The sequence below is a fragment of the Eucalyptus grandis genome, chromosome 8 (assembly GCF_016545825.1).
Source record: "Eucalyptus grandis isolate ANBG69807.140 chromosome 8, ASM1654582v1, whole genome shotgun sequence".
Lineage (NCBI taxonomy): Eukaryota > Viridiplantae > Streptophyta > Magnoliopsida > Myrtales > Myrtaceae > Eucalyptus > Eucalyptus grandis.
Genome location: NC_052619.1, coordinates 48,608,031 through 48,635,482, shown reverse-complemented (window position 1 = coordinate 48,635,482; position 27,452 = coordinate 48,608,031). Strand labels below are relative to the sequence as shown.

General features: G+C 39.1%; 3 protein-coding genes across 4 annotated transcripts; 2 read left to right on the top strand and 1 right to left on the bottom strand.

The window, feature by feature from the left end:
* The first annotated feature begins 4,849 nt into the window (after positions 1-4,849).
* On the top strand, positions 4,850-10,879 carry LOC104414845 (primary amine oxidase). Its single transcript, XM_010026038.3, has 6 exons — positions 4,850-5,210; positions 5,669-6,105; positions 6,997-7,381; positions 7,490-7,603; positions 9,044-9,582; positions 10,374-10,879. The coding sequence occupies exons 1-6, from the start codon at positions 4,857-4,859 to the stop codon at positions 10,567-10,569; spliced, it is 2,025 nt and encodes a 674-aa protein (XP_010024340.2). The 5' UTR covers positions 4,850-4,856; the 3' UTR covers positions 10,570-10,879.
* A 318-nt stretch (positions 10,880-11,197) lies between these two features.
* LOC104417376 (primary amine oxidase) lies at positions 11,198-14,773 on the bottom strand. The gene is made up of 5 exons (XM_010028668.3): positions 13,931-14,773; positions 13,244-13,628; positions 12,387-12,500; positions 11,706-12,247; positions 11,198-11,602 (listed from the first exon to the last, which is right to left on the bottom strand). The coding sequence occupies exons 1-5, from the start codon at positions 14,740-14,742 to the stop codon at positions 11,392-11,394; spliced, it is 2,064 nt and encodes a 687-aa protein (XP_010026970.2). The 5' UTR covers positions 14,743-14,773; the 3' UTR covers positions 11,198-11,391.
* An 8,863-nt stretch (positions 14,774-23,636) lies between these two features.
* On the top strand, positions 23,637-26,910 carry LOC104414844 (heat shock 70 kDa protein 8). 2 transcript variants are annotated; one of them, XM_010026037.3, is made up of 2 exons: positions 23,637-23,797; positions 24,916-26,910. In XM_010026037.3, exon 2 carries the CDS (start codon positions 24,918-24,920, stop codon positions 26,634-26,636), a length of 1,719 nt encoding a protein of 572 aa, XP_010024339.2. In that variant the 5' UTR covers positions 23,637-23,797; positions 24,916-24,917; the 3' UTR covers positions 26,637-26,910. The 2 variants fall into 2 exon arrangements, with proteins under 2 accessions (XP_010024339.2, XP_039156951.1); XM_039301017.1 differs by lacking the exon at positions 23,637-23,797 and adding an exon at positions 23,809-23,930.
* Positions 26,911-27,452: the final 542 nt, after the last annotated feature.

Here is a 27,452-nt window from a genome sequence, read left to right as displayed (position 1 = left end):
GAAGCTCTGTGACTAAGTGTACTGCTGGGGGTGTGATGATGGGAAGTGAAGTGACCCAATGTGGTCTGGCTGACATGTGAATCGACTAGGTCGATTGATCAACGAGTTGATCCAGTGAATTGATTGAATGTTTTAATGCAATATATAAGGCATATGTGCATAACCTTAAATTGCAGGTTGGAAACTGATGCCAAGGTAAGTCGTTTGACTCGTGTTGTGCTAGGTAACCTGGTGGTGTATTGGTTTCCTAATCAAGTCTTAGGGGGTAGGACTCGCTGAGACATCGTCTCATTGGTTGTTGTAAAAACCAATTTCAGGCCCTTAGGTGGAAGATCTTTAAAAGGAGGATTCCAGGAAAAGCCTAGCGAGGAATCAGAGGAGGGTGAAGAGGATGATTTTGAGTACGACTTGCAGAAGGATTGAGACCTCCCTCATTTTGAAAACCTTGTGAATATTTGTAGATTTGTTAAATCAGACCTTGGTGAATAGTACTGTGAAGTATAATGAAAGCTTGTTATGCTATGTATAAAAGTGTGGTTATGAGTTTTCAATATGGAAAATGTAGCCCTGCTTTTCTATCCCATTGTTTTATTGTCTGGGGATTTATAACTGCTTCCGCATGTGCTTAATAAAAGAAATGGGTCGGCGATACATAGTCCTGGGATATCGCATTCTAAAATCAACCAAGTAGAAGGATGTGCACGTGTCCGAGGATCGGGGCGTGACAAGAATTGAGTTGGATTGATCAATGAAATATGAGTTGAGCTTACGAGTTCATCAATAGATCCCAATGCTCCCTCATCAAACTCCCCAGTTTCTTGAAGATTTGTCCTCAAATCCAGCTTGGCTTCCTCTTCTAGATTGAAAGTGCCAAGTTGCCATAACGATCTATACCGAAGAATCTTTATTTTGAAAAATTATCCGGGCAATGTCTTCAAAAAACTAGATAATACATCAGCTTCATAGAAATAAATATTTTCAAGGCTTATTGAATAGCTAAAAATATGTCAAATACATTTTGACAATTGATTAGCACTGGGAGAGAATGCTTTAGGGCGTATGAAATAAAAGTGACAAGTAATATTTCCGGCCATTATAATCACATTCTCTCCATATTTGACCTCACCATTTGCCTCAATAAATTTATTTAGAGATTCATCATCGCTAATATCATAGTTGCTTGATGGCATTTGGATGGCTAGCATTTCTCCTTCTTTAATTTGTTCTATGATCTGGTCTTGCTCCTTGGATTCAAAATCCATATGATATGGATCTTGCTAAGCCTCTTGAAGTTCAAAATCAATTTCTCAATTAAATGGTGATATCCTGTTGGTAAGGACAATCCTTGCCAAGCACTTGAAGCGCTTGCTATTTTTACCATCTGATTCCTATTGGAGCTTTTCAATGAATTCAAGCGGCTTGACCATTTCGTTTTTCTATTTGGAAGTATCCTCAACTTGGTTAGAGTAAGTATCATCAAAGAAGGACGTAACTTTAGTTGAAGGCTTAGCCAAGTATCTTTTGCCACCCTTCAGTCGATTTTCTAGGAGAGTGAGGACTTTCTCCATTTGTCTTTGGAGATTTTATATAGCATAGTTATACCTCTCATTATACGCTTGCTCCAATGTCAAGCCTCTTGGAACTTGATTTGACATTTCCATTTTCTTTTTATTTGAACAAAAGTATAAAATATAATGGAAGATAAGTAACAGAAGGTACAAAAGGTATCACTCTAAACAAGTTCAACCTTGAGCTCTAATGCCAGTTTGATGCCTCCATGGGACAAGTGATTCATATTGAGAAAACTACAACAAAATTAAAACTAAGAAGAATAAAAGAATACATAGAATTCTGTAGAAAACCCTTTCGGGAAAAATCACGGGTAGCAAAGAAGGAAAATCCTCTATGGAAATTTAAGGAATGTAAAAAGCGGCAAAAAAAAAAAAAACTCAGACTTTTTTTGTCTCAATTTCTCAACCTAATAACTTAAGAAAAATAATTTTTATACTACTCCCAAGCCCTAATGTTGGCCCAAGCTCATAAAGAATTTAAGACATACTAAAAAAATCTTGATCTTGACTCAAACTAGACATAAGCAACAAACAATCTTCTCCTTCCACTAGAATAAATCTCAATTGCAACAAACATTAACTAAATCCAGGTATGCTTGAATTTGGCAATAGGCAAGGGCTTTGTTAACATATCAACTAGATTTTTTTGGTACTAATCTTCAAGACCTTCATATAGCCATTAGTAAGAATCTTTCAAATAAAATGATATTGCACATTAATGTGCTTTGTCTTCTCATGATTTATCTAATCTTTAATATCATTCTGACTATAACAATAGACAACGGTTACACCGGGATCCACATTGAGCTTCCAAATAAGCCTTTTAACCATATGATCTATTTAACTGCCTTTGTAACAATCATATACTCTGCCTCCATAGTAGATAACTTTCCAACTAAGTGCACAACCTCCAATGGTAAAAATGTACCTAGTCCAAAAGCTCTCGCATAATCAAAATTGACATATCCTACGAGAACATTACTAGTTTTCCTAAACTTTAAACAATAACCAGAAGTACCCTTCAATTATTTCAAAATCCGCTGCACAACTTTACAATGGATTTTGCATAAGCATAATAAATATATACTTACCATACTAACAACATGTGAAATGTCAGGTCAAGTACAGACCATGTCATACATAAGACTATTAATTGCACTAGAGTATGGAACATGTGACATATATTTTATCTCATCATCTACATGTAGACATAAATTAGTTGATAATCTAAAATGAACAGTAAGATGAGTAATTACTAGTTTGGCATCTTTCATACTAAAATGATATAACACCTTCTTAATGTAGCTTTTTGGGAGAGATACAATTTTTTCCATTTTTGATCTCCCTAAATTTCCATGCAAAGGTTCTCTTTATTGCATCTAAATCATTCATTTCGAATTCAGCACTTAACTGGCCTTCAAATTTTGTATATGATATTTATTTTTTACTATAATCAACATGCCATCAACATGTAATAATAGATAAATGAAAATGTCATTTGAAAGTTTGCACAAATATACGCAACTACCATATTTACTCTTACAATAGCTACATTGCACCATAAATGAACCATACTTTTTATACCAATGGCTCAATAATTGTTTCAAGCCATATATAGATTTTTTTCCATAGATAAACATGATTTTCCTTACCTTCAAACTAAAAACCTTTTGATTGACTTGTATGAACTTTCTCTTCAAGTTCACCATGCAAGAAAGTTGTTTTCATGGTGAGTTGTTCCAACTCTGTATTTTGCATAACAACTATCACAAGAAAAACCTAAATGGAATTGTTTTTGATGACAGGTGAAAACACTTCATTAAAATCAACTCTCTTAATCTGACTATAACCCTTAGCAACTAAACGAGCTTTGAACATGATGTTTTCAGCTCCAAGAATACCTTCATTTCTTTTGAAAATCCATTTGCAGCTCACAATTTGCTTTTCTTTTGGTGGCTTGAAAAGCTCCCAAATTTAATTTTTTTCAAAAGATTCTATCTTTTCATTCATAACAACTAACCATTTTACTCAATCTTTTAAAAAGTAGCTTCCTTGTAGGTTTTCAGCGCACTATACTCTAACGAGACATCTTTTAATAAAACGACATAATTTCAAATTTTTATTTGAAATTTTCTTCAAGAAAATTCATATGTTCATATCAAATCAAGACCACTAAAGACAACTCATGTATTTATTAAACTAGGACCACAAAGAGCCCGGTATGCATATTCCACACATAAAACAAATGTTAAACTGAGCCCGGCATGCATTTTCCACACATAAAACAAATGTTAAACTGAGCCCGGCATGCATTTTCCACACATAAAACAAATGTTAAACTGAGCCTGGCATGCATTTTCCACACATAAAACAAATGTTAAACTATGTCTCAAGAAAATTCATACGTTCGTATCAAATCAGGACCACTAAAGACAACTCATATGTTTTTATCAAGCTAGGACCATAAAGAGCCCGGCATACATTTTCAACACATAAAACAAATGTTAAACTACGTCTCAACTTTGCAGCCGTGTGAAAAATCTAAAGGAATCCATTTTCTTATTCGGATTAGGATTCATCAGACGACGAAGTTTCCTCGACTGGTTTCCAACGAAGGGGCCAAGGTCATTGACTCATTGGCCTATTTGGTTTTGGTTAAAGGAGATGTATGTGTGTATACATATAAATAGATAGGTCAATTCTATAATTATATATTTATTGTGGGGTGAAGAGGTCTTCGTCAAGAAAACAAAGTAAAATACGAGGTTTTTTTACTTTTGTCTCTGTCGTCTTTTTCTTTTGAAAACAGTCGGTTCTCCAATAGAACGCACACTTTGAGCCGCACGAGAGAACGCTCCGAACGAGGAACATCGGACACCCAACGAATTTAATGCTGCGATTGTTATATTCAATTTGAGTTATTTATTTATCTATAAACAGTTTAAATTTATAAATAATTTAAATTTAAAAAATATTAGAGCGTGTAAAAGATTATATATTTGATTATCTGATTATAATGGATTATTTGTTATTAACTCGCCGAGTGAAATAAATACCGATATTTTGATCAAATCACATAAATATTTGGCATCATTTATTGTTCATCGTTTATTTTTATTTTTTTTTTATAATTTCTTTGTTAATTTAAATTGTAAAAATCCAATTAGTTTCCGTATTAATTTTTCAACAAATGGTATCCCTGATTTCATAGTTTTGAAATTTCTTCGAAAAAAAGGTGTGCTTATTTAAGGATGCCGATGCATCGCAAAGTCTTCACATACACTAATGGCTTCCCCTCACAAAGTCTTGCTCTCTCTCCTTTCCATCACACTCTTCTCCTTCTCCGTTTCACCAGTCTCATCTCAGCATGAACACCCGCTTGATCCCTTATCGCCAGTGGAATTCTCTCTGATTCGAGATGCGGTGAAGAGATCGTATGGGGCATCGGGTGAAAACGTGACATTCCAATATGTGGGTCTGGACGAGCCAGATAAATCTCTTGTTCACTCGTGGATGTCGAGCCAAGCTAGCAAAAAACCTCCTCCTCGTCGAGCCTCCGTGGTCGTGCGGCTCCACGGGCAAACTCATGAGCTGGTCGTGGACTTATCGAGCCATCAACCATCAATCGTCTCCAAGGAGGTTTTGTTAGCAAATCAATTTATTTCAAGCTATAACAACTAGTGTTGGCCTCGCTCATGTTCAATTCATTTATCAACTTTCATGATTGAGATTCATCAGCCACCTACCGTTTTACTTTGGCGAGACGACTGCATTCATAGGACCCTTGACCTTGACGCGTGATAAGCGGAACAATCAACGGTCTTGAAACATAAGGCTAAATAATAATCGTGGCTTATTTTCTTTCCAAGTCTTTCTTCATTATCGACGCATGCATGCACATTGCTACCTGCAATCTTTTTCATCTTCTTACTACTTATTCTTCCTTAATTTCCCTTGCTCCAAATCAGTTCTCTAGACTCATTCTACTTGATAAAACCAATCACTTAGTGTCTTTATGCATGAGTTTAGATGGATCCATCAATTTTGCTTTTCCTTCTTTTTCCGAGTCATGACATACATGATATAATTTCGAACAGGTGTACCATGGACATGGCTTCCCTATGCTCACAATAGAGGAGCAAACAGATGCGATCGAGCTACCTCGTACACATGATGAATTCATACAGTCCATCAAAAACAGAGGCCTCGACATGTCAAGCGTTGTGTGCTCAACTTTCGCGGTCGGGTGGTACGGAGAGCTGAGAAGCAGGAGGGTCGTGAAGGTCCTTGCTTTCTACACAAACGGCACGGTCAACTTCTACATGAGACCCATCGAAGGCATAGTCGTGGTGGTCGACTTGGATCTGATGAAGATAGTGAAGTATCACGACCGGTTCGCGACAACTGTGCCGACAGCTGAGGACACCGAGTACCGTCTGGAGAAGCAAAACCCTCCCTTCGGACCACATCTGAGGGGCGCGGCCATCGTGCAACCTCATGGACTGGGCTTCGACATCAAGGGACATACTATCAGGTACTTGTTTAAATGCTAAGTTGTTTAATTTGACCTTCTTAAACCCACATTTTAGTCTCAACAAACAAGTAAATAGAAACGTGTGATTTGGTTTAACTTTTCAATAAAACACCGTAAGAGGTTGGAAATGAAACGGAAACTCGAAAGTCAAGTTAACGTCGAACTTGGTTTATTTCAGTCACTTCAAAACCTGTCGAAAGGAACTTGGACTGGACACAGTGGAATTAGATTCCTTCACGCGTGCTTGACAATGAACGTATCAAAAACCAAGATCGATAGCTCTTACCGAAAGAGTTCTCTTTCTTTTGCTAAGAATTGCACGGAAGAAAAATCAAACTTGATAGCAACAAGGCAATCGAATCCATGTCGTCATTTTGGACCGCTTAGCTGATATCAAACACGCAAACTTGGACACGAGAAGTGACACCAATAAGGTCTTACACCAGTTGCGGAATGTCCTGTCTTAATTTTATCTCCAGCCATCTGCCCATGGCATGAGTTGAAGGACGAATAATTAAGCATGTCACATTGGCACCTCCGAAATGCGCAATCTGCTCACGATCTATTTTCAGTAACTTCTCGTTCGGTCTCGACCTGACAGAGAAGGTGTAGAGAAGTCTTAACCAACTAGGCCATCATGTCAAGGAGAGAGAGCAATCAGCTCAGATAGACATCATAGCATAACCTCAGCTTATGCACAACTATACGATTGGTTCATTTGTGGTAAATTCGGTACGTTCGTTTGAGTTGGCGACATAATCACGAGCCTCTATTAGAATAACCTCGTCACTTATCAGAACATATTTTTAGGAATTTATCATAAAATCTAATGGAGACAAGTGCACATATAGGCCCTTATCGTCATTTAATCGAAAGGTTGTTGTGGCGCAGCTGGGCCAATTGGAAGCTCCATCTAGGGTTCGACGTCCGAGTCGGTCCGATCATCTCGCTAGCATCGATCTACGATCTCGAGAAGGATAAATATCGACAGGTACTATATAGAGCCTATGTGTCCGAGGTCTTCGTGCCCTATATGGACCCAACTGAAGAATGGTACTACAAGATCTACTTCGACAGTGGAGAATACGGGTTCGGATTGTCCGCCGTGTCACTCCAGCCGAGGGTAGACTGCCCCGATAATGCGGTATTCGTGGACGGATTTTTTGCGGGCCAAAATGGTAGCGCAGTACAGATACCGAATGTAACTTGTGTGTTTGAAAAGTATGCAGGAAATATCATGTGGCGTCATACTGAGGTTGGAATTCCGGATGTGAAGGTCAGTGAGTCTTAAGTGTGAATACTCTGCAATCTTTGATTTTCGGTCCTTTCAATCTTTAAGGTTTAAGGAAAACTTTGACAAGTCTGACGTTGTATGATTTTTCAGATTAATGAGGTTAGATCAGACGTGAGCCTGGTGGTGAGATCAGTATCTACGGTTGGCAACTACGATTACATTCTTGATTGGGAGTTCAAGCCAAGTGGAGCCATCAAATTCGAGGTATGTTATTGACTCTTCAAATTGATTAGATCAAAGAACATACATTGGTCAAATTTAACGTCCTGAATATTGGAAAGTTCAAGCTATTTCGGGTGTGTCTTTGAATTTAAATCTATGAGGGGTCCATTCTTGACTTAATTACGTAGAAAACTTTCCTAAAGATCAACATCAACATAGAAATTTCTAATCTTTGAATTTAACGTGATGTTATAAGGCTTTTCAACATAGAAATTTCTACATTTGGTAATGGGGTGTCGATGCATAGCCATTTTTTCTGTCTTTTGGTCCATATTTCTAATCAATGCATTGTCAAATTTGGGAAAATTCTAAATAAGGGCCTGAAATGCCTTTAATTTTTTAAATAAGAGCCGAAGTGCTCTTAATTTCTTAATTAAGCGTTTGAAGTGAACCTTGTCTCAAATAGGGACTTAAGATGTCATTATTTTCTCAATAAGTGTCTAAAATGGACCTTATTTCAAATAACAACCTAAAGTGGCCATGTCAATCTCAAAGAAGAACCTGACCTTATTGGCTAGTCATGGGCATTTTCGTCCTTTCCCATTTACTTATTTTCTTCCCTTTTTCTCTTATAAAAAACTAAGAAAAGGGAAAAAGAATAAGCTAAAACTAAAATATAAAAAGAAAACACAAATTAAAAAAAAAAAAAAAACCAGGTGGAGGGTTGGGGCCAACCCTCCCACCTATATTTTTTTTTTTTTTTTTTTTTTTAATTTTAGCTTTTTTTCCTTTTCTAATTTTAAAAATAGAAAAAGGAAAAAGAAAGAAAAAGTGAAGAAAATATAAAAGATAGAAATACCCTTGACCAGCCGATGAGGACAGGTTCTTTTTGAGATTGACATAGGTATTTATTTGAAACAATGTCCACTTCAAACCCTTATTTGAGAAAATAAAGATATTTCAAGCCTATATTTGAGACAATGTCCACTTCAAATCTTATTTGAAAAATTAAAAGCCCTTCGAACCCTTATTTGGAATTTTCCTATCAAATTCTATAGATCACTACTAACGGAAGCTTAAGTGGTGTGATTTAATATCTACCTAAATATTGTAACATTTCTTGTGTGTAGAGTGGAGTTTGACCTCAAGTTAAATCGTGGAAAATGATGACTGAGAAGGCAAATAAGGATCAGAAAAAAACAAAATCAATTCATCCATGGCCTTATGCTCTAATTCTATGTGAAATTTTGTTGAAATAATGTCAATTGAAGTTAGATGTTAGATGAATGCATAATTTCATGTTTAATGTTGCAACATGCATCCGTAAGCTTTCCCTTTTTCTAGGGGCGTACTACACTCGTCCCAATTTTCCCCACTTAGAATCTTCATTGAATTTATATTACTTCATATGTTATTTGCTTTATAAAAATTAATCAGCAATTTCTTTGTCACTACGAATCTGGCTACCAAACTAATCAACAGGTCGGACTGACTGGAGTACTAGAAGTCAAAGCAGTGAACTACACTCACGCAAGTCAGATAAAAGAGGATGAATACGGCACGATGGTCGGAGCAAACACCATCGCTACGCACCACGACCACTTCTTCACCTACCACCTCGACCTCGACGTCGATGGTGCTCCAAACTCCTTCGTCAAGACCAATTTGATCACGAAACCAGTGGCCGAGGAAGGAGTGCCGAGGAAGAGTTACTGGACCGTGTCGAGCAAGACGGCGAGAACTGAGTCGGAGGCGCAGCTGCACTTGGGATTGGAGCCATGTGATCTCATCGTGGTCAACCCCAACAAGCAAACCAAAGTCGGGAACAACGTCGGGTACCGCCTCATCCCCGGGCCGATCGCCAGCCCCATTCTGTTCCGAGATGATTACCCGCAGATCCGCGCCGCTTTCACCAACAACAACTTGTGGGTGACTCCGTACAACAAGAGCGAAAAATGGGCCAGTGGCCGATACGTCGATCAAAGCCGAGGGGATGATACATTGGCTGTTTGGACCAAGAGGTAACTTTTGATTAATGTATATTTACGTACTTTGCTAATCTCGATATCACGGTTGAGGCAAGGGGTAACTTATTCGGCTTCAATATCTGTGATTGATTAATTGAACGGTTGGTCTAGTTTTCGGGGTTGATTTTGATATTGAAGAGCCAAATCTAAGTTTTAGTTTTCAACTGGTTTTTAATGAATTGTTCCTAACATTTTAGTCTCATTTTTGGGATGATGACATGGGTGGTCTTTTAACTTTGATCCCATATATAATGTAGTTATTGAACATTTAATTTGTTGAATATGGTGCTTAAACTTTACCCCCAATGTACAATGTGATTCAACAATTTTTAATCTATTCAATGTGATCCATGAACTTACAGTACATGTTCAATATGTTCATAGATCATATTGAACAAATTAAAAGTTCAATAACTACATTTTTACATTAAGTCAAAGTTTGGTGATCATTGATGTCATTTTCGCCCTCATTTCTCAATTAAATTTCGCAATTCAAGCATACAATGAATGCCAAACACGATCCTTTTTTTGTACTGTTATAGTAAAAAAATATGCTTAATTTGGTAATGGAATGCCAATTATGGCAAGATTTTAAAACTTGATTACATTTTCCAGAACATTTAGAGTTCTCTCACATACATTATGTACTAATCATTTAGGACTGAATATAATGCTCCCGTTCTATATTATATCACCACGATCCATCCTTTATCTATCTATTGCACAAAACTGTTATTTATCATGACAAGGTCGATTCATTTAGTCACTGGTATTTGATCATGCAGGAACAGGAAGATTGAGAATGAGGACATTGTGTTGTGGTACACGCTGGGCTTTCATCACGTCCCTTACCAAGAGGACTTCCCGATAATGCCAACGCTGAGTGGAGGTTTTGAGCTCCGGCCGACCAACTTCTTCAACAGAAACCCAATGCTCAAAACGAAATCCCCAGAACCTGTCATCCCGAGCTGCAAGCCCTAGAGATGATCTTTCCTAGAAATGGAGTGATGGACGTTCCTACAAGGAAATACTTATGATACTCGAACTTATGCCTTATCGGAGCGTGTTATCCCATTTTTAAGTTGGTTTATTCTACAACAGCAAATACTAGTCATAATATGGGTTTCAATGAAGAAAGTTTAGTTATTAATAAAGCTGGTACTACTATGAAAAAATTAAAATCTCGAGCTCGAGGGCGGAGTTATGCAATAAAAAAACCCATTGTCATATAAGGATTGTATTGAAAGATAAATCTTTATATGAAGAAGAAGATTTCTTTTGCTTAGAAAAATCCGAATGGATAAAAAGAAGAAGTACACAAATATGACGTATCTCTTGGATTAGTTGGTTCAAGCAAGGCCCAATAACGCATATGGTACCAACTGCTTATGCAGTCCCTTCATTTATAACTAAGAACTGCCCTGATTCAGTCCCCAATTAAGGATACAGGTTTTCCAATTTTCGGTTTATCGATCGAGAGGCAATTCAAAAGCTCGATACAGCTTGTTGAAGTTGAAGAAGGTGACCATGTCCAATGGCTACCCAATCCAATGCGATCTGTTCGATGATCAGAGTGTTATCTCGGTTGCATTTGCAAGATCAGATCTCATTAACTCCTTAACCTTCTTTTCTTTTTCTCAAGGCAGTTGAACATACTGCAAAAGCAAAAGACACAGCACACATCCAAATGTTCCGTTGCTAGCTAGAATTTGATCCTTCCTTCTAATCGAAATAACAATGTTTTGAGAATTATGGAGAAGGGAATAAAGGTACTACCCTGTTCCTTAAGGTCATTCTTTCAATCTAAATAATGGAAGGTACGGAACAATTTGGCCACGTAACCACTTCAGGTGGTACAACTGTGAGTACCGGGTTGCTCTCGAAGAAATTGGCTGGTCGTAGCTCAAACCCGCTGCTCAACGTCGGCATCAGTGGAAAATCTTCCTGGTATGGAGCGTGATGGAACCCCAAGGTGTACCACAACACTATGTCCTTGTTCTCTATTGCCCTATTTCTGCAGTATCAAACCAGCTCGAAATATTAATGATCAAACAATTGATAACTAATCACTTTCCTAGAAGTTCAAGGCATCACTACAGTGGAGAAACTAAGACTACCTTTGGGTCCATGTGGCTAATGTGTCATCGCCATAGCTCCGATCAGTGTACAACCCACCGGCCCACTTCTCCGACTTGTTATATGGCGTGACCCACACGTTGTACTTGGTAAACGCTCCGCGGATCTGGGCATAATCATCGTCCGATAGGAGGGGCCCAGTTATCGATCCAGGGATAAGACGGTATCCAGCCATATTCCCCACGTTAGTCTTCTTGCCTGGGTTCACCACCAACAGCTCCGCCTGTTCTGAGCTGAGGAGATTGATCTTCCCGTCGGACTCCGTCTTAGCCGTTTCGCTAACGACACTCCAATAGCTTTTCCTGGGGGATCGGTGATCTGCCACTGGGGTCTGTCTAAAGACAGACTTGACAAAGGAGTTGGAATCACCATCGATGTCGAGATCGAGGTGGAAGATGAGGAAATGGTCATGTCGCGAGCCCAAGGTGTTTTCTGCTAGCAGTACACCATATTCTTCATCATCTATCTGATCATTGTGCGTGTACTTCGAACCCCGCACCTCCAGTAGACCGGTTAACCCTACCTGCAGCCAATCGAAGCAATATAGACAATGGCCAGTCACTTTGCGCAAAAGAAGTGTCAGCTTCAGGTTATATCAAAATTCATATGCGGAAGAAGATCAAGTGACTGGAGAAAGATAATAAATGACTTGGGAGACTTACTGTGGCTTTGATGGATCCGCTCTGCTTGAACTCCCAATCCACAATGTAATCGTAATTGCCAACCGTCGAAACCATCCTCACCACCAGGTTTACCTCTGGCCTCACCTCTCTTATCTGCCAGACCGGTTCGATAAGATGTCAGGTTTATTGAAATGCTCGGAAAGCAGTCATGCATCAGAGCATCGCAAAGTAAAATAGTTCGTATCGACTTCGAAAGTCATAATGGTTCTTAAGCTCTGGAAAAGGGGTCATGGAGCGGAGAACAAAACCAAAGGCATCTCCCCATTTAATAGTGAAAGACCATTCTGCAGACTTTTTCCAGGAATGAACTAATGCAGCTGTCATATTGCAAAGGCCATACAGGAATCTAAGTCATTTCTGTGAGCTCATAGTTAGAGCTTACCGCCCTAGACCAGAGTTAAATTATCTTCATCAAATTAACAATCTCTCTTTAAGAACAGCCTAACACTGTACGAAATAGGTCTCGCAGTCGGTTGCAACAAGCTTAGTCAGGTCTTCCGGAGCATCATATAAAAGCGTACCGAGACCTTCACGTCTAACTACAGCCTTCAGATAAAGCAAAGTGTATATCATAGGGTAAGTGGTGTAGTTTAATAGTTCCATTCGGACCAGTTTGTCCTGTCTAGGCCAAGCAATCAACGATCACTTCATTGCCTATTCAAATTCTGTAAATGCCAAACCCAACTATCTTCAATCTTAGCCCAAAAAAAAAAAAAAAAAATCAAAATCAAAGAGAACATCACTCCTTGAGTCGCTTGTTTCAAATAAAGCTTCACCTCAAATTCCCGGGACAAAAACACAAAAGAACTGCTGGGAAACAAGAAAAAATGACTCACCACTTTGCCAGGAATGCCAAGCTCAGTGTGACGCCACATGATATCTCCAGCATACCGCTCGAACACGCAAAAAACGTTGGACATCTTGATAGGTTTCCCGTCCGGTCCAGCAATGTATGCATCCATGAACACGGCATTTTCGGGGCAATCCCGCAATGGCTCAAGCTGCACGGCGCAGAGTCCGAACCCGTAATCGCCCGCATCGAAGAAGGTCCTGTAGTACCATTCCTCTGTGAGGTCCATGTACGGCACGAACAGCTCCGAAATGAATCCCCTGTACATCACCTGCCGGAATTTCTGCTTCTGCGCGTCGTAAATCGACGCCAGCGAGATAATTGGACCAGCTCTCACATCAAAACTCAAGTGGAATTCCCAGTTAGCCCACCTGATGCATTGAGAAGTCACAAGATTTTATGATCAGAGCACGACTGCTGTTATCGAATACTCAAAGAAAACGGCTCTTAAAACCCAATACCAAGATCGAAAGTTAAAATCATCAAGTTATTAACCTATGTTCAGAAAATTACTGATACTCTGAACAAATTAATCTCATGAATATTTCACAGTGTCTACAAGAAGATGGGTCCTTTCTATTTTTATATTTGTCCTCAAGGGTTCATGCCATTATATAATCACTCCTTGATGATCAAGGAGAGAGAGAGAGAGGGTGATGACTTTGCCTTGGACCTGATCATATGCCCGTCCACCGTGAAACTCGGGCCCTCGGGCTGCACCACCCCGATCCGCTTCAGGGCCGGCCCGACCCGCTCGTTCGATCCGCTGTAGTCCGTCCCATCGGCCTTGGGCACTGGGACCCTCACTCTATCCATGAACCCCACGATCCTCATCTCGTCCAGATCAACGGTCACCGTCACTCCCTCCACCGGCCTCATATACAAATTCACCGTCCCGTCCAGGTAGTAACACATCACCTTCACCGTCCGACCGACCTTCCTCGCCTCCTGCCCGTACCAGCCCACCGTGAAGGACCCGCACACGATCTCCTCCGCCTTGAGCCCCCTCTTCCTCATCGACTCCAGGAACGGCGGGTGCTGCCGTGCGAGGCTGCTCGAGGCGGCCAGCTCCGCGAACGTGAGGATCGGGAAGCCGTGCCCGGTGTGGACTCGGGCCGAGTCGACGCGGCGGGCGGAGAGGTCGACGGTGAGCTCGTGGGTTCGCTTGTCGGCTCGCGCGATGACGAGGGCTCTGCGCGGGGGAGGAGGGGAGAGGGAGGGGGCGGAGAGCCATGAGAGGAGGAGGGGCTTGTCGGGCTCGTCGAGGCCGACGTAGTGGAAGGTGAGGTTGCGGGGAGGCGAGCCGGGGAACGAGTCGGAGGCTATGGCTCGGGCGAGTTCGAGCTCCGAGGGAGTAAGGGGGTCGAGTGGGTGTGGCTGCCGGCGGTGGCGGTGGCGGCGGCGAGTTGACTCGGCACAGGGAGTGATGATGGATGAGAAGAAGAGGAGAGAGAGGAAGAACAGGATTTTGGAGGGGAAAGTCATTGCTCTCAACTTGAACAGGGTGAGAGAGTTTGTTTGCTTCTTATAAGAAGTGAACCAATGAGGATATGCCAAGAGAAACTTTGGTTAATCAAGCCACCCTTGACTGAATAATTGAAAATTTGAGGCTATTCAGGAATACATGTTGGATGTCAAGATTACGCATAGAACTTAAGGTGGCTGATCCACATAAAAAAAGATGTTTATGATTAATTAAGAAGAAATGAAACAAAACATACTATAGATTTAAGATAGTAACTATACGTGATTTATCGAAATTGTATAATTTCTGTGTTCTCGGTATATATATGTTTTACGAAATAACTTACCTCGGTTTTGAATAATGTAGCTGACAGAAGAGAGAGGGCGAGAAGAGCGAAGATGGCGATGGTGATGACAAGGACACAATCCACGGGGGAGGAAGAAGAAAACTTGCAATCAAAAACGAAGAATAGAAATAAAAAAATGAACTTAGTCTCAATTCGATTCAAGGATTTTCTCTACCTTTTACCTAATTGTAAATTTCCGGACAAAATTATCCCTATTTTAGTGGTTGAAAAATGTGGTTAGCAAACATTTGATTGCCGATGAATTCAAATTCTTATTTGAAATTAATTTGATCACTTCAAATTTTTTATTTGAAATTAAGTCTATTCTATTTTTTTTATCACTTTAGATCCTCATTTAAAATTTTCTCATAAGAGATATGTGAAAAATCACATCGAAGGATCAAGGAAATACGTGTATCTTCAAATCATCGGCAACATAAATGAAATTATTATATGGACACGGACAGGGACTTGGAAAGGGAGTGTGAAGGGACCAATGGAGTCATTTGCCCCTAGCGTGTTTTCATTTCATTGTATCTTATTTTTGTTGGTGAAAGCGAAAGGGTAAAAGTGATTTTTGCTGATGCTTATGTTGGGTCCGTGTCCTTGTCAATAATTTACGTGGCTACAGCGACATCCAAACTTGAGGAATACTTCTTGTTGATGTATAGAACAATGAGTCAGCTTTAGGCACTAATTTATCAAGCAAATACCGCGATGATTCAATCGCCCACTTCCATCCTTATTTGAGAAAATCATTCGTTGAATCACTAACCTCGTCTTTCGGAAAAAGTTTTATATTTGTTTCGAATAACTCGATAAATTGACAATGCAAGGTGAGATTTCGTCTGCTTTTTGCGGATGATCCCATTTCCTTCCTGAATAGATGCGTGAGAGAAAGCAAGATTACTCGATATAAAGAGGTGGAGGGTGGTCGAGCGATCAAATCGAAGTCAATCTGACGTTCAACTTTAGCAAAGATTGTTCGAATAGAGAGGTGGAAAGCATAACCGATTGAATTGGAAGTTTCGTTCTTAATGGTATACCAGAAGTTACCGCCTTCGACTTCTGACTAGGATTTTCCGAGGAAAGAGCCAGCTTTTTTTTGCTGATTCCCCTAAATTTAGAAATACCATGTTTACAAAATTCCATCATAAATAGAACACTTGTCCAAATGATGCCACGTGCCTACGAATTTCGTTGTGTTTAGACATTGGAAACTAGATTTCCATCTCAAATTAAGATAAAAAGGAATATAATTGTTAATTTGTTTGGGGGTGATAAGACAATTTATGTCATTAGAGGCGGACTAATAAGGCAATGGCAAAGCCAGATAAGTTCACTGATTAATAATGGGCCAAAGCCCACTGTCTTCTTCAACCTTCAACCATGGGAAGAATTTGGGTTTGAGCTAAATTCACCCTCCCCTTCATCTATTTTGATTTTTTTTTGGGAGTTTTTCTTGCAATTTCCTCTTATTTTTTCTCCTGATCTAGTTCTGGGAGTTGTGCTCCCCCGATCTAATTCTAGATTTGACAGTTTAAACTCTTCGAATCTAATTCTAGACTTATGAGTTCTTTTATCCTGATTTAGATATGGGAATTTAATCATGTTTTCGAGGATTCGATACCCTTGTACTATCTGTATATAGGTTCTTTACCTCAAGTTTCAATGATGATTGCAAGAATTTTAGCATCTGGTTAAACTATGAAGATTTGCTCTTCTAAAGGTTAGATATGTGTTTATTCAACCTATTTTAGCTATTTTCATATAACGATGATGTGGAAGAAGATGAACTTAGACATGCATTGCCAATGGTTGTTGATAAAATAGTTATTTTCTTTTCACATGTTGCTGATTTGGTTTTTTAGTTATTAGAGTTAGTGGAGTCATGTGTGTTAGTTATCCTAGTTTTTAGGTGTTAGTGGGGCAAGTGCTTTATGGAGAACATGGGTAGTTATGATGTGTTTTACGTTATGTATCTTGTCTTTTGTAAAAGACTTGGTTGCTTTGTACGTAAGATGAAGTTTCAGCCTCATCTCCCCTCCCTTTAGCAATTTAACGGTGGTATCAGAGCTTGAGAGAAACATGAGAGTTTAAAAAAAAAAAAAAAAGCTTTCGTGAGAGAATTGCAGTAGCAATATTTTCAATGGCCACCGACAATTTTGTTCAACCAGCAATTCCACGCTTTGATGGTCACTATGACCATTGGAGTATGCTGATGGAGAATTTTTTACGATCAAAGGAGTATTGGTTGGTTGTCGAATCTGGAATTCAAGAGCCACCAGCAGGCATGGCTTTGACAGATCCCCATAAAGCAAAATTGGAAGCTCGAAAGTTGAAGGACCTGAAGGCAAAAATTATTTTTTTTAGGCTATCGATCGTTCCATCTTGGAAACTATTCTTTGCAAAGAAACTTCCAAGGATATATGGGATTCTATGAAGAAGAAATATCAAGGCTCTGTTAGAGTGAAGCGTGCACAACTTCAAACCTTGAGAAAAGATTTTGAAACATTAGTGATGAAAGATGGAGAATCTGTCACTAGTTATTGTGCCAGAACAATGGAGATCAGCAACAAGATGCGATTCCATGGCGAGAAGATGGACGACATTACCATTGTGGAGAAGATTTTGCATTCCTTGACATCAAAGTTTAATTATATTGTCTGCTCAATTGAAGAGTCGAAAGACATAGATGTGCTATCTCTTGATGAATTGCAAAGCTCCTTATTGGTCCATGAACAGAAGTTCAACAGTAGAGGAGCAAGCGTTGAAGGCTTCTACCAATACTCATTCCAACAATTTCAGAGGAAGGGGTAGAGGTAGAGATAGAGGCAGAGGAAGGGAGATCGAGGAAATAGAGATGTTGGCAGGAATTTCAAAGCCAATAATGACCAATTTCAAGGCAAAGGCAGAGGACGGGATCCTAACAAAGCCAAGGTAGTGTTTTAGATGTCATAAATTTGGTCATTATGCATCTGAATGTTATACTAGGCTGCCTAATAATAAAGAAAAGGCAGAGAGTTCAAACTTTGTTGAAGAAAAGGAAGCAGAAACATTGTTGATGGCTGTTCAAGATGAAAAGGGCGCGAGTCGAGATATTTGGTATGTGGATACAAGCTGCAGTAACCACATGAGTGGAAGTAAGTCTTCTTTTTCTCATCTAAATGAAGATTTTCATTCCACTGTGAGTTTTGGGGATCATTCTACTTGTGAAAGTGATGGGAAAATGAGATATTAAGATAAGAACCAAGAATGATTTTGTGGAAACGATCTCTAATGTGTTGTATGTTCCGACTTGAAAAGTAACCTATTGAGTGCTGGCCAATTACAAGAAAAGGGTTATGTAATCACCATTCGGAGGGGTGTCTCGTGAAATTTATGATTACTCGTTAGAGGTGCTATTGCAATTGTTCTTATGAGTTCAAATAGATTATTTCCATTAAAGATTGAAAATATTCAGTCTTGTTTGATGGCTGAAAAGAAAGATCCCTCATGGCTTTGGCATTTTCGCTATGGTCACTTGAGTTTTGGTGGATTGAAAACCCTCCAACAGAAAAACATGGTGACGGGTCTTCCTCAAATTACTGTTCCTTCCCAAGTCTGTGAAGAATGTGTTGTTAGCAAACAGTATCATTCTCAATTTTCAAAAGAAAAGTCATATAGAGCAAATGATGTTTTGCAGCTGGTGCATTCGGACATTTGCGGTCCCATAAATCCATCTTCTAATGGAGGTAAAAGATACTTAATTACCTTCATTGATGATTTTTCCAGAAAAACTTGGGTTTATTTTTTACGGGAAAAATCAGAAGCTTTCTCCACATTTAAAAGCTTCAAAGCTCGTATTGAAAATGAAGCAGAAAAGACCATTAAGACTTTTCGAACAGATCGTGGTGGTGAATATTGTTCAAAAGAATTTGAAGCTTTTTGTGCAGAGCATGGCATTTGAAGAGAGCTTACTACTACATATACACCACAGCATAATGGTGTATCTGAGAGGAAAAATAGAACGATTCTCAACATGGTGAGAAGTTTATTGGCAAGAGGAAGAGTTCCAAAGACTTTCTAGCCAGAAGCAGTAAATTGGAGTATTCATGTTTTGAACAGAAGTCCAACTTTTGCTGTTCAAAATATGATACCTGAAGAGGCTTGGAGTGGGAGAAGACCGGTTGTAGATCACTTCAGAATTTTTGGATGCATCGCATATGCCCATGTCCCAGATGTGAAAATGAAGAAACTTGATGACAATGCTGAAAAATGTGTCTTTCTTGGTGTAAGTGAAACATCAAAAGCATATAAATTATTCAATCCACTAACAAAGAAAATTGTGACTAGCGAGGGATGTTGTTTTTATGAAGAGAACACTTGGGATTGGAATAGGCAGCAGCCTACCCAAGTTCTTTATGACAATGATGCTGAACATGAGCAAATTTCAGCACCTTATATGCCCCAAAATTCATCAAATACAACTTCTACAGCTGCTGGAATTTCACCAACAGGCACTGAAGTCAATGAAGAAGAAGCCCAATCTCTTCGCCGCATTAGAAGAAAGCCTGCTTGGATGGAAGATTATGAGGTAACTGGAATTGGAGATTCAATAACTCACTTTACCTTATTTTCAGACTATGATCCTACAACTTTTGAGAGTGCTATCAAAGAAGAAAAATGGCGAAAAGCGATGGATGATGAAATTAATTCCATTGAAAGAAATGATACTTGGGAGTTATCTAATCTTCCGGATGGACAAAAAACCATTGGTGTGAAGTGGGTCTTTAAAACAAAACTGAAAGAAAAATGGTGAAGTTGACAAATACAAAGCATGTTTGGTAGCCAAGGGATACAAGCAGCAATATGGGATCGACTATACAGAGGTTTTTTCTCCAGTTGCGAGACATGACACAATCAAATTGGTGGTTGCATTGGCGGCACAGAATTCTTGGCCTATTTTCCAACTAGATGTCAAATCGGCATTCTTGCATGGGTACTTGGAGGAACATGTATTTGTTGAGCAACCCCCTGGTTATGTCAAGATTGGAAATGAGCATATAGTTTATAGATTGAAGAAAGCTCTCTATGGGCTAAAACAAGCCCCTCGGGCTTGGTATAGTCGTATTGAAACTTATTTTCTTAAAGTTGGTTTTTCAAAATGTCCTTATGAGCATACGCTTTTTGTCAAGATTGGAGATAAAGGGAAAATATTTATTGTCTGCTTGTATGTTGACGATCTTATATTTACTAGAAGTTGTGATGGTATGTTTAAAGAATTCAAGAACTCTATGATGGATGAGTTTGAAATGTCTGATCTTGGTATGATGCATTACTTCCTTGGCATAGAAGTGGTACAATAGGATGATGGGATTTTTATTTCTCAAAAGAAATATGTGGGAAAAATTTTGGATAGGTTTCAGATGAAGGATTGTAATCCTGTAAACACTCCAGTTGAGTTTGGCTTAAAGTTATACAAAGATCATGAAGGGAGGAAGGTTGACAACACACTTTATAAACAAATTGTTGGCAGTTTGATGTATTTAACTACAACAAGACCAGACATAATGTATTCTGTGAGTTTAATCAGTAGATATATGGAGAATCCTACACAAATGCATTTGTTAGCTGCTAAGAGAATCCTTCATTACTTGCAAGGAACTAGAGATTTTGGGCTATTTTACAAGAATGGTGAAAAGTCTAATTTGTTGGGATTTACTGATAGTGACTATGCAGGAGATCAAGATGATAGGAGGAGCACTTCGGGTTATGCTTTTATGTTTGGAACATGTGCTATTTCGTGGTCATCCAAGAAGCAACCAATTGTCACATTGTCAAGTACAGAAGCTGAATTTGTTGCTGTAACAGCTAGTGCTTGTCAAGCTATTTGGCTAAGGAGAATTCTTGAGGAGCTACAATTTAAGCAACCGGGACCTACTAAAAATTTTTGTGACAATAACTCAGCAATAAAACTCTCTAAGAATCCAGTGTTACATGGAAGAAGCAAGCACATTGATGTGAAGTTTTATTTCTTGAGAGATCTTAGTATTGATTGAACAATTGATCTAATCTTCTGTAGGAGTGAAGATCAAATTGCTGATATATTCACCAAGGCCCTCAAGATGGAGTCATTTGTGAAGCTTAGAAGGTTACTAGGTGTTTGCACGGTGAAAAAAGTCAAGGCTTTAAACTGAATGTTAGCAAACATCAGTTTAAGGGAGGGATTGTTGATAAAATAGTTATTTTCTTTTTCACATGTTGCTGATTTGGTTTTTTAGTTATTAGAGTTAGTGGAGTCATGTGTGTTGGTTATCCTAGTTTTTAGGTGTTAGTGGGGCAAGTGCTTTATGGAGAACATAGGTAGTTATGGTGTGTTTTACGTTATGTATCTTGTCTTTTGTAAAAAACTTGGTTGCTTTGTACGTAAGATGAAGTTTCAGTCTCATCTCTCCTCCCTTTAGCAATTTAACACTGGTAACACCATAATTATTGGAAAATGAATTTTTGACGTATGCTCATAACTGACAATGATACAAGATCCAGTAATTGGCCATCAATTATTTTGCTTGACAAATCCGTTCTTTTGGAATGAGCATGTGCTTAATCCTACTAGTACTTTTTTGATACTCATTGTTTTCTAGATTTGGCTTGTTTTGTAGTGTTTTGGTATTTGCTTTGCTTCGATTTGCTTTATCATGAAAGTCTAACTTCTCATGTATCCTTTTGAGCCATGAATACAATTTTTTAATTAAAAAAAAAAACAATGGACCAAAGCTCAATTAATATTTCATGTGATGCACGAGCTTAGACAAAGTGATTCCTTCTTGAATCCATCACGCCTAATTGAACACATCCAAACTTAATTAGTTTAATTAATGAAGCGAGAACTCCCATCTAAAATTATATTGGTAATTTGAATTTTTAGGAAAAAAATGAAAAATGAGCACACAAAATGAAATATAGAATAAAAGAAAGAGATAAGCGCACTAGAAATTCAAAATTTTATCATAAAATTGTAACCGAGTCATAAAACTTATCAAAGGGAATCAAGTCCTAAAATTTATTAAATTGATGAAATTGAGTACTCTCATTAATTTCATCGCACTTAACTAAAGGAAAACATTGATGTGGCTTTTTAAAAATATTTCATCTCTCCTATGTGGGGATGACATGACTAAATCATGAAATTTAAGGCTAAAATGACATCGTTTTGTTTAAATATGCTCTTTTAATTATATTATTATTTTTATTTATTTATTTATTTATTTAAAAAAAAGAAGAAGAAGAGCAAAATATGTGAGGAACTAGGTAGCAAGGGTTGTTCAGCCTCGACTAATGACCAATGGCCCTCGGCCATCTGCCCTAGGCTAGACCTAAGGGAACCCTTACTCGATCTAGGGGAGGGTCATCGACCATACTCCACCATCGTCGGGAGGGGATGGTGGGGGTGATGGTGGCAAAAGCCCTCATTGCATGTTCCTTACACACTTTTTTTTTTTCTAATTATAATTTTGCATATCTTTTGATTTGATGTATATAAAATTTGGTTTTAAAATAAGATTTGGACTAAAACAACGATATTTGGTTAAGTTATCGCCATGTCGGAGAGAGAAAATATTTAAAAAACCTATGTCAGTATTTTGCATTAGTTAAATTGGACGAAGTTAATGAAAAGAACTCGATTGTATCAATTTTGATAAGTTTTAGGATTTAATTGAACTTTCTGTAAGTTTTAAAACTCAATTGTATTTTCATGAGAAATTTTTGAACTTTCAGTGCACTTATCCCTAAAAGAAAAGAGTGAAGAATAGAGGAGATAATAAAGGATAAAAATGGTCAATTTTGTGAGACATTATTACTCTTAACTTTTCTCTTTATAAGTAGTATAGATGGAATGATTCTTTAATTAAGTGGGCTAGCTAAAGGTTTTAAGGTTAGATATTGGGCTCTTAGGCCTGGCCGTCGAGCTTGTTACCAATTTTTTTTTTTTAACCGGCTCTATCTTTTCGTCAAGCCCGCCCAATCCCATTAGATCCACCATGAAACTTTTAATCTTTGAGCCCACTCAGAAAAGAAAAAAAAAATTGAGCAATCATATAACTTCAAAATTAGCGGATGAACCCCAATATAAGACTCAAAAAGCTATTAATTTCTTAATGTCCAAAGAGAAAGTATTATCTTTCCCTAAGGATACGTGGGATCGTGTATAATTTTTTGTACTGGGACAAAATCCCAATGGTTATCTCGAGTCAAGTTGGATTACTTCTTAATGTAACCATTTTAATTTACATCACGAGAAAATGATTTTTGTAAAAATGTCTTGGTTTTGATTTATTGCAAATGAAGGTGAATTTAGTTTTGTTTTTATGTTGGAAAGACAATATTCATCAAACGCGAACTTAAATTGATGTGAGAAAATTGGCTTAACGATGGAATTTGACCGTGACGTGAAAAGTCGCTAATATTATTTATTAGTAAGCAAACAAAACTGTTCATTAAATTGAAATGAAATTTTGAAATGAAATAAATGCAAAAAAATAAAAAAAAAAATCGTCAAAGCCTTCGAAGAGCATCCTCGTAACCTCTGTTGTCCTCTCGGAAACTCTAGAACCTGACACCACCTTCAGTAGAACTTCTTCAAATTCCGGCATTCTCTTTTCCAAGCTCAAGCACGTCACACAAGCCCGTCCGAAAGTTCTCGCGCGTTCCGAGCAACCGCAAGCCGCTCTTCCTGTCTCGCGCAAGTAAGCTCGTTCATCAGACTCCCATCCCATTTTGTTTTTCGCAATACCCATGTGACCACCATCTCCAGTTTCTCTTGATTAGTGGATGGAATTTCTGAAAAATCTTGAGCTGCAATGATCTCTTTGGCTTCTGGTACCGTTTCTAACGTAGACTTAGCAAATGCTGTTAGTGTTCTGGTGTTGTGAGGAAATCGGCCTGCTTGAGCTGAGCTGTGTGAAATTTGCCAGCTCTGATTGTTTGCGTGCTCTTACTCTTTATGCTGTTGTCTGTTACTCTTCAGTTGTCCTATGCCCTGAAGCTGTTTGTGAGTATGCCTTTTTGAATGGTTCTGCAGTTGGGGGATGATGTGGGATTGTTAAGACGGCTGAGTGCGCCAGAGTGCTCATACATTGATTTTAGATGTCAGACTGAGTGATTTTCCCTATTGGGAGGACTAAAATTTGGAGCTTTCATTTGCTTTGATCAATATTTGTCCCAAAGACTGAAGCTTTTCTTTGTGTGTGTGTGTGTGTGTTTTTTTTTTTTACTTGCTCTTTCATGTGAAGACTGAAAGCTTTGGTGTTGCTTGATGCGACTGTTTTTTTTTTTTTTTTTCATGTGGTGAAATACTGATTTTGTGACATGGAAAACTGGAAGGCGAAGGAAATGGCTGAACAAAAGAATGGATGCTTCACAATTGAGCAGAATCCAAAACATGGCTTTTAACTATGCTGTTTCATCTTTGTAGTAGCGTAAGATTCACCTGGTGGCTTGCTTTACAGAACAATTGTAGTTCTTTCTGCACCTATTTTCCGACTCTTTATTCAGAACAATTTGTTTGTCAGAAGTTAAGCAAGTTTCATTCAGTTGATGTATAATTCTTACATAGGGATAAATACGTCTTCACCGTGAGTTATCTCTATTTGGACAATCAAGGAGAGCATTAAAGGTTGAACTGTGGTATTCATGAAATTAATTAATGTTAAGAGTGCGTGGGATTAAGTCGTGATTTCTTCATGCCTTTATCTTGTGCTCTGGTCTCTGGAGATGTAATTCTGCATTGGTAACTGTCGGTTAAAATTCCTCTGTTGCTCTACTGATGGAAGAGTGCTCCGCGTACTTCCTATGTGAGATACAGGTATGGCAGAACCTGCATATACTGTGGCTTCCGACGGTGAAAACACTGGAGAAGAGAAGACTTCATCGGCTTTTCCTGAAATTGCAATTGGAATCGACATTGGAACCTCGCAGTGCAGTGTTGCCTTTTGGGATGGGTCCCAGGTGGAGCTTCTTAAGAACACCAGAAATCAGAAGTTAATGAGGTCGTATGTCATGTTCAAGGATGAAATTCCTTCAGGTGGAGCGAGCAGCCAACTCTCTCACGAGCATGAGATCCTGTCTGGTGCTGCTATCTTCAACATGAAACGTCTGATAGGGCGGGTTGATACTGACCCTGTTGTTCATGCGAGCAAAAGCCTTCCATTTCTGGTACAAACTCTGGACATTGGTGTTCGCCCATTTATCGCTGCTTTGGTGAACAACGTCTGGAGGTCTACAACCCCTGAGGAAGTTCTCGCCATATTTTTGGTTGAGTTGAGAGCAATGGCTGAACTTCAGCTGAAGAGGCCAATAAGAAATGTTGTCTTGACAATTCCAGTTTCATTTAGTCGATTCCAACTGACCCGAATCGAGCGAGCATGTGCCATGGCTGGTCTTCATGTTCTTAGGTTGATGCCAGAACCTACAGCTGTGGCCTTGTTATATGCACAGCAACAGCAACAGACTCTGCAAGATAATATGGGCAGTGGAAGTGAGAAACTTGCGCTGATATTCAACATGGGTGCTGGCTATTGTGATGTAGCAGTGACTGCTACAGCGGGAGGAGTTTCACACATAAAAGCCTTAGCAGGAAGCAGCATTGGAGGAGAGGACATACTTCAGAATATGATGCGTCATCTACTGCCAAATGCTGAAAATCTTTTCTCTAGTCACAGTGCCAGTGACATTAAATCGATGGGGATCCTGCGAATTGCAACCCAGGATGCAATCCACAGGCTCTCCTCACAGACTAGTGTGCAAATCAATGTTGATCTGGGAAATGGAGTAAATGTGTGCAAGGTTGTGGACAGGGCAGAATTTGAGGAGGTCAACAGGAAAGTGTTTGAGAAATGCGAGAGCCTTGTAAAGCAGTGTTTGCATGATGCAAAAGTCGAAGTAGAGGATTTGGCCGATGTAATACTTGTGGGTGGGTGTTCATATATTCCAAAAATACAGAATCTTGTCATGGGAATATGTAGGAAAGACGAAATCTACAAGGGAATGAACTTGTTGGAAGCTGCAGTTGTTGGTGCGGCACTGGAAGGGGCAGTTGCTTCTGGGATAAGTGATCCTTTTGGCAGTTTGGATCTTTTAACAATTCAAGCTACGCCTCTTAGCATTGGGATACGAGTTGAGGGAGACCATTTTATACCCATAATTCCTAGAAACACGACTATGCCTGCGCGAAAGGAGCTGGTGTTCACAACTGTCCATGATAACCAAACCGAAGCACTAATAGTAGTTTATGAAGGAGAAGGGCAGAAGGTGGAAGAGAATCATCTGCTCGGCTATTTCAAAGTCGTCGGGATTCCTCCTGCTCCCAAGGGAGTTCCAGAGATAAATGTGTGTATGGACATCGATGCATCGAATGTCTTGAGAGTTTTAGCTGGAGTAGCACTGCCTGGGGCCCAGCATCCTGCCGTGTCAGTCATGGAAGTGAGGATGCCGACGGTTGATGATGGCCATGGATGGTGCGCTGAAGCTCTGAACAGAACTTACGGGTCTACTCTGGACCTGGTGACCCTGCAGAAAAAGATCTGAAGATATGGATACTGTATTCATCTGTCTGTGCATCTTAACGTGAAGTTTTCAAATAACCAGGAACTAAGTAGCTTATGTAATGACATTGGTTATGTTTGTGTTCTGTTTGAGTGAGATGGATGGAACATCAATCAGTGAACATGGCATGTTAAATAAATAAACATACAGGGGAACTTTGTTATTGTACACTAACTTTTTTAAGGGAAACTCTGTTATTGGTTACAAAATTTCTTTGTTTTCATCAATGTCAAGCATGAAGCTGCACCACTGTTTTCACGGATCGTCGTATGAACTGATGCTGATAGTTACCTTTCTACGAGAAAACTTGTGATGAAGATTCATGGACAATTGCGCTGTCATTTCATCTGGTGGAGAGCATATATAGGGTAGCCATTTGCTCCTGTTTACTGGCAGCAACTCTTTTCCAATGAGCATGGCGGTCCGTCCGAGGGTCAAGACATTGAGCCGAGCCTACTTGAATGTATTGTTTATCTGTAAAAGAACTAGAGTCACGTTCTTGTATCTTGTCAAAATTCGCATCCGGTAGGCACAACATATGGTGCAGCTGAAGGGTTAGGAGAACGCAGCAAGTGTCGTGATGTTTATCTTTCTGAATTAGAAGCCATGGCGGCACTGAAAGATATATTGCTTACAGTTGCGCAATGAATGTTTTCTTCCCTTTCAACGAAGAGGAAATCATGAATCTGCGCTGGCGAAGCCATAGCGAAATGTGTCGCAGCGATGTGACTTAGAATCTAGCAACGCGATTCCAAATTTGACCCTTTGGGAACCGAATGCTTCTCATTTTCAGTTTCA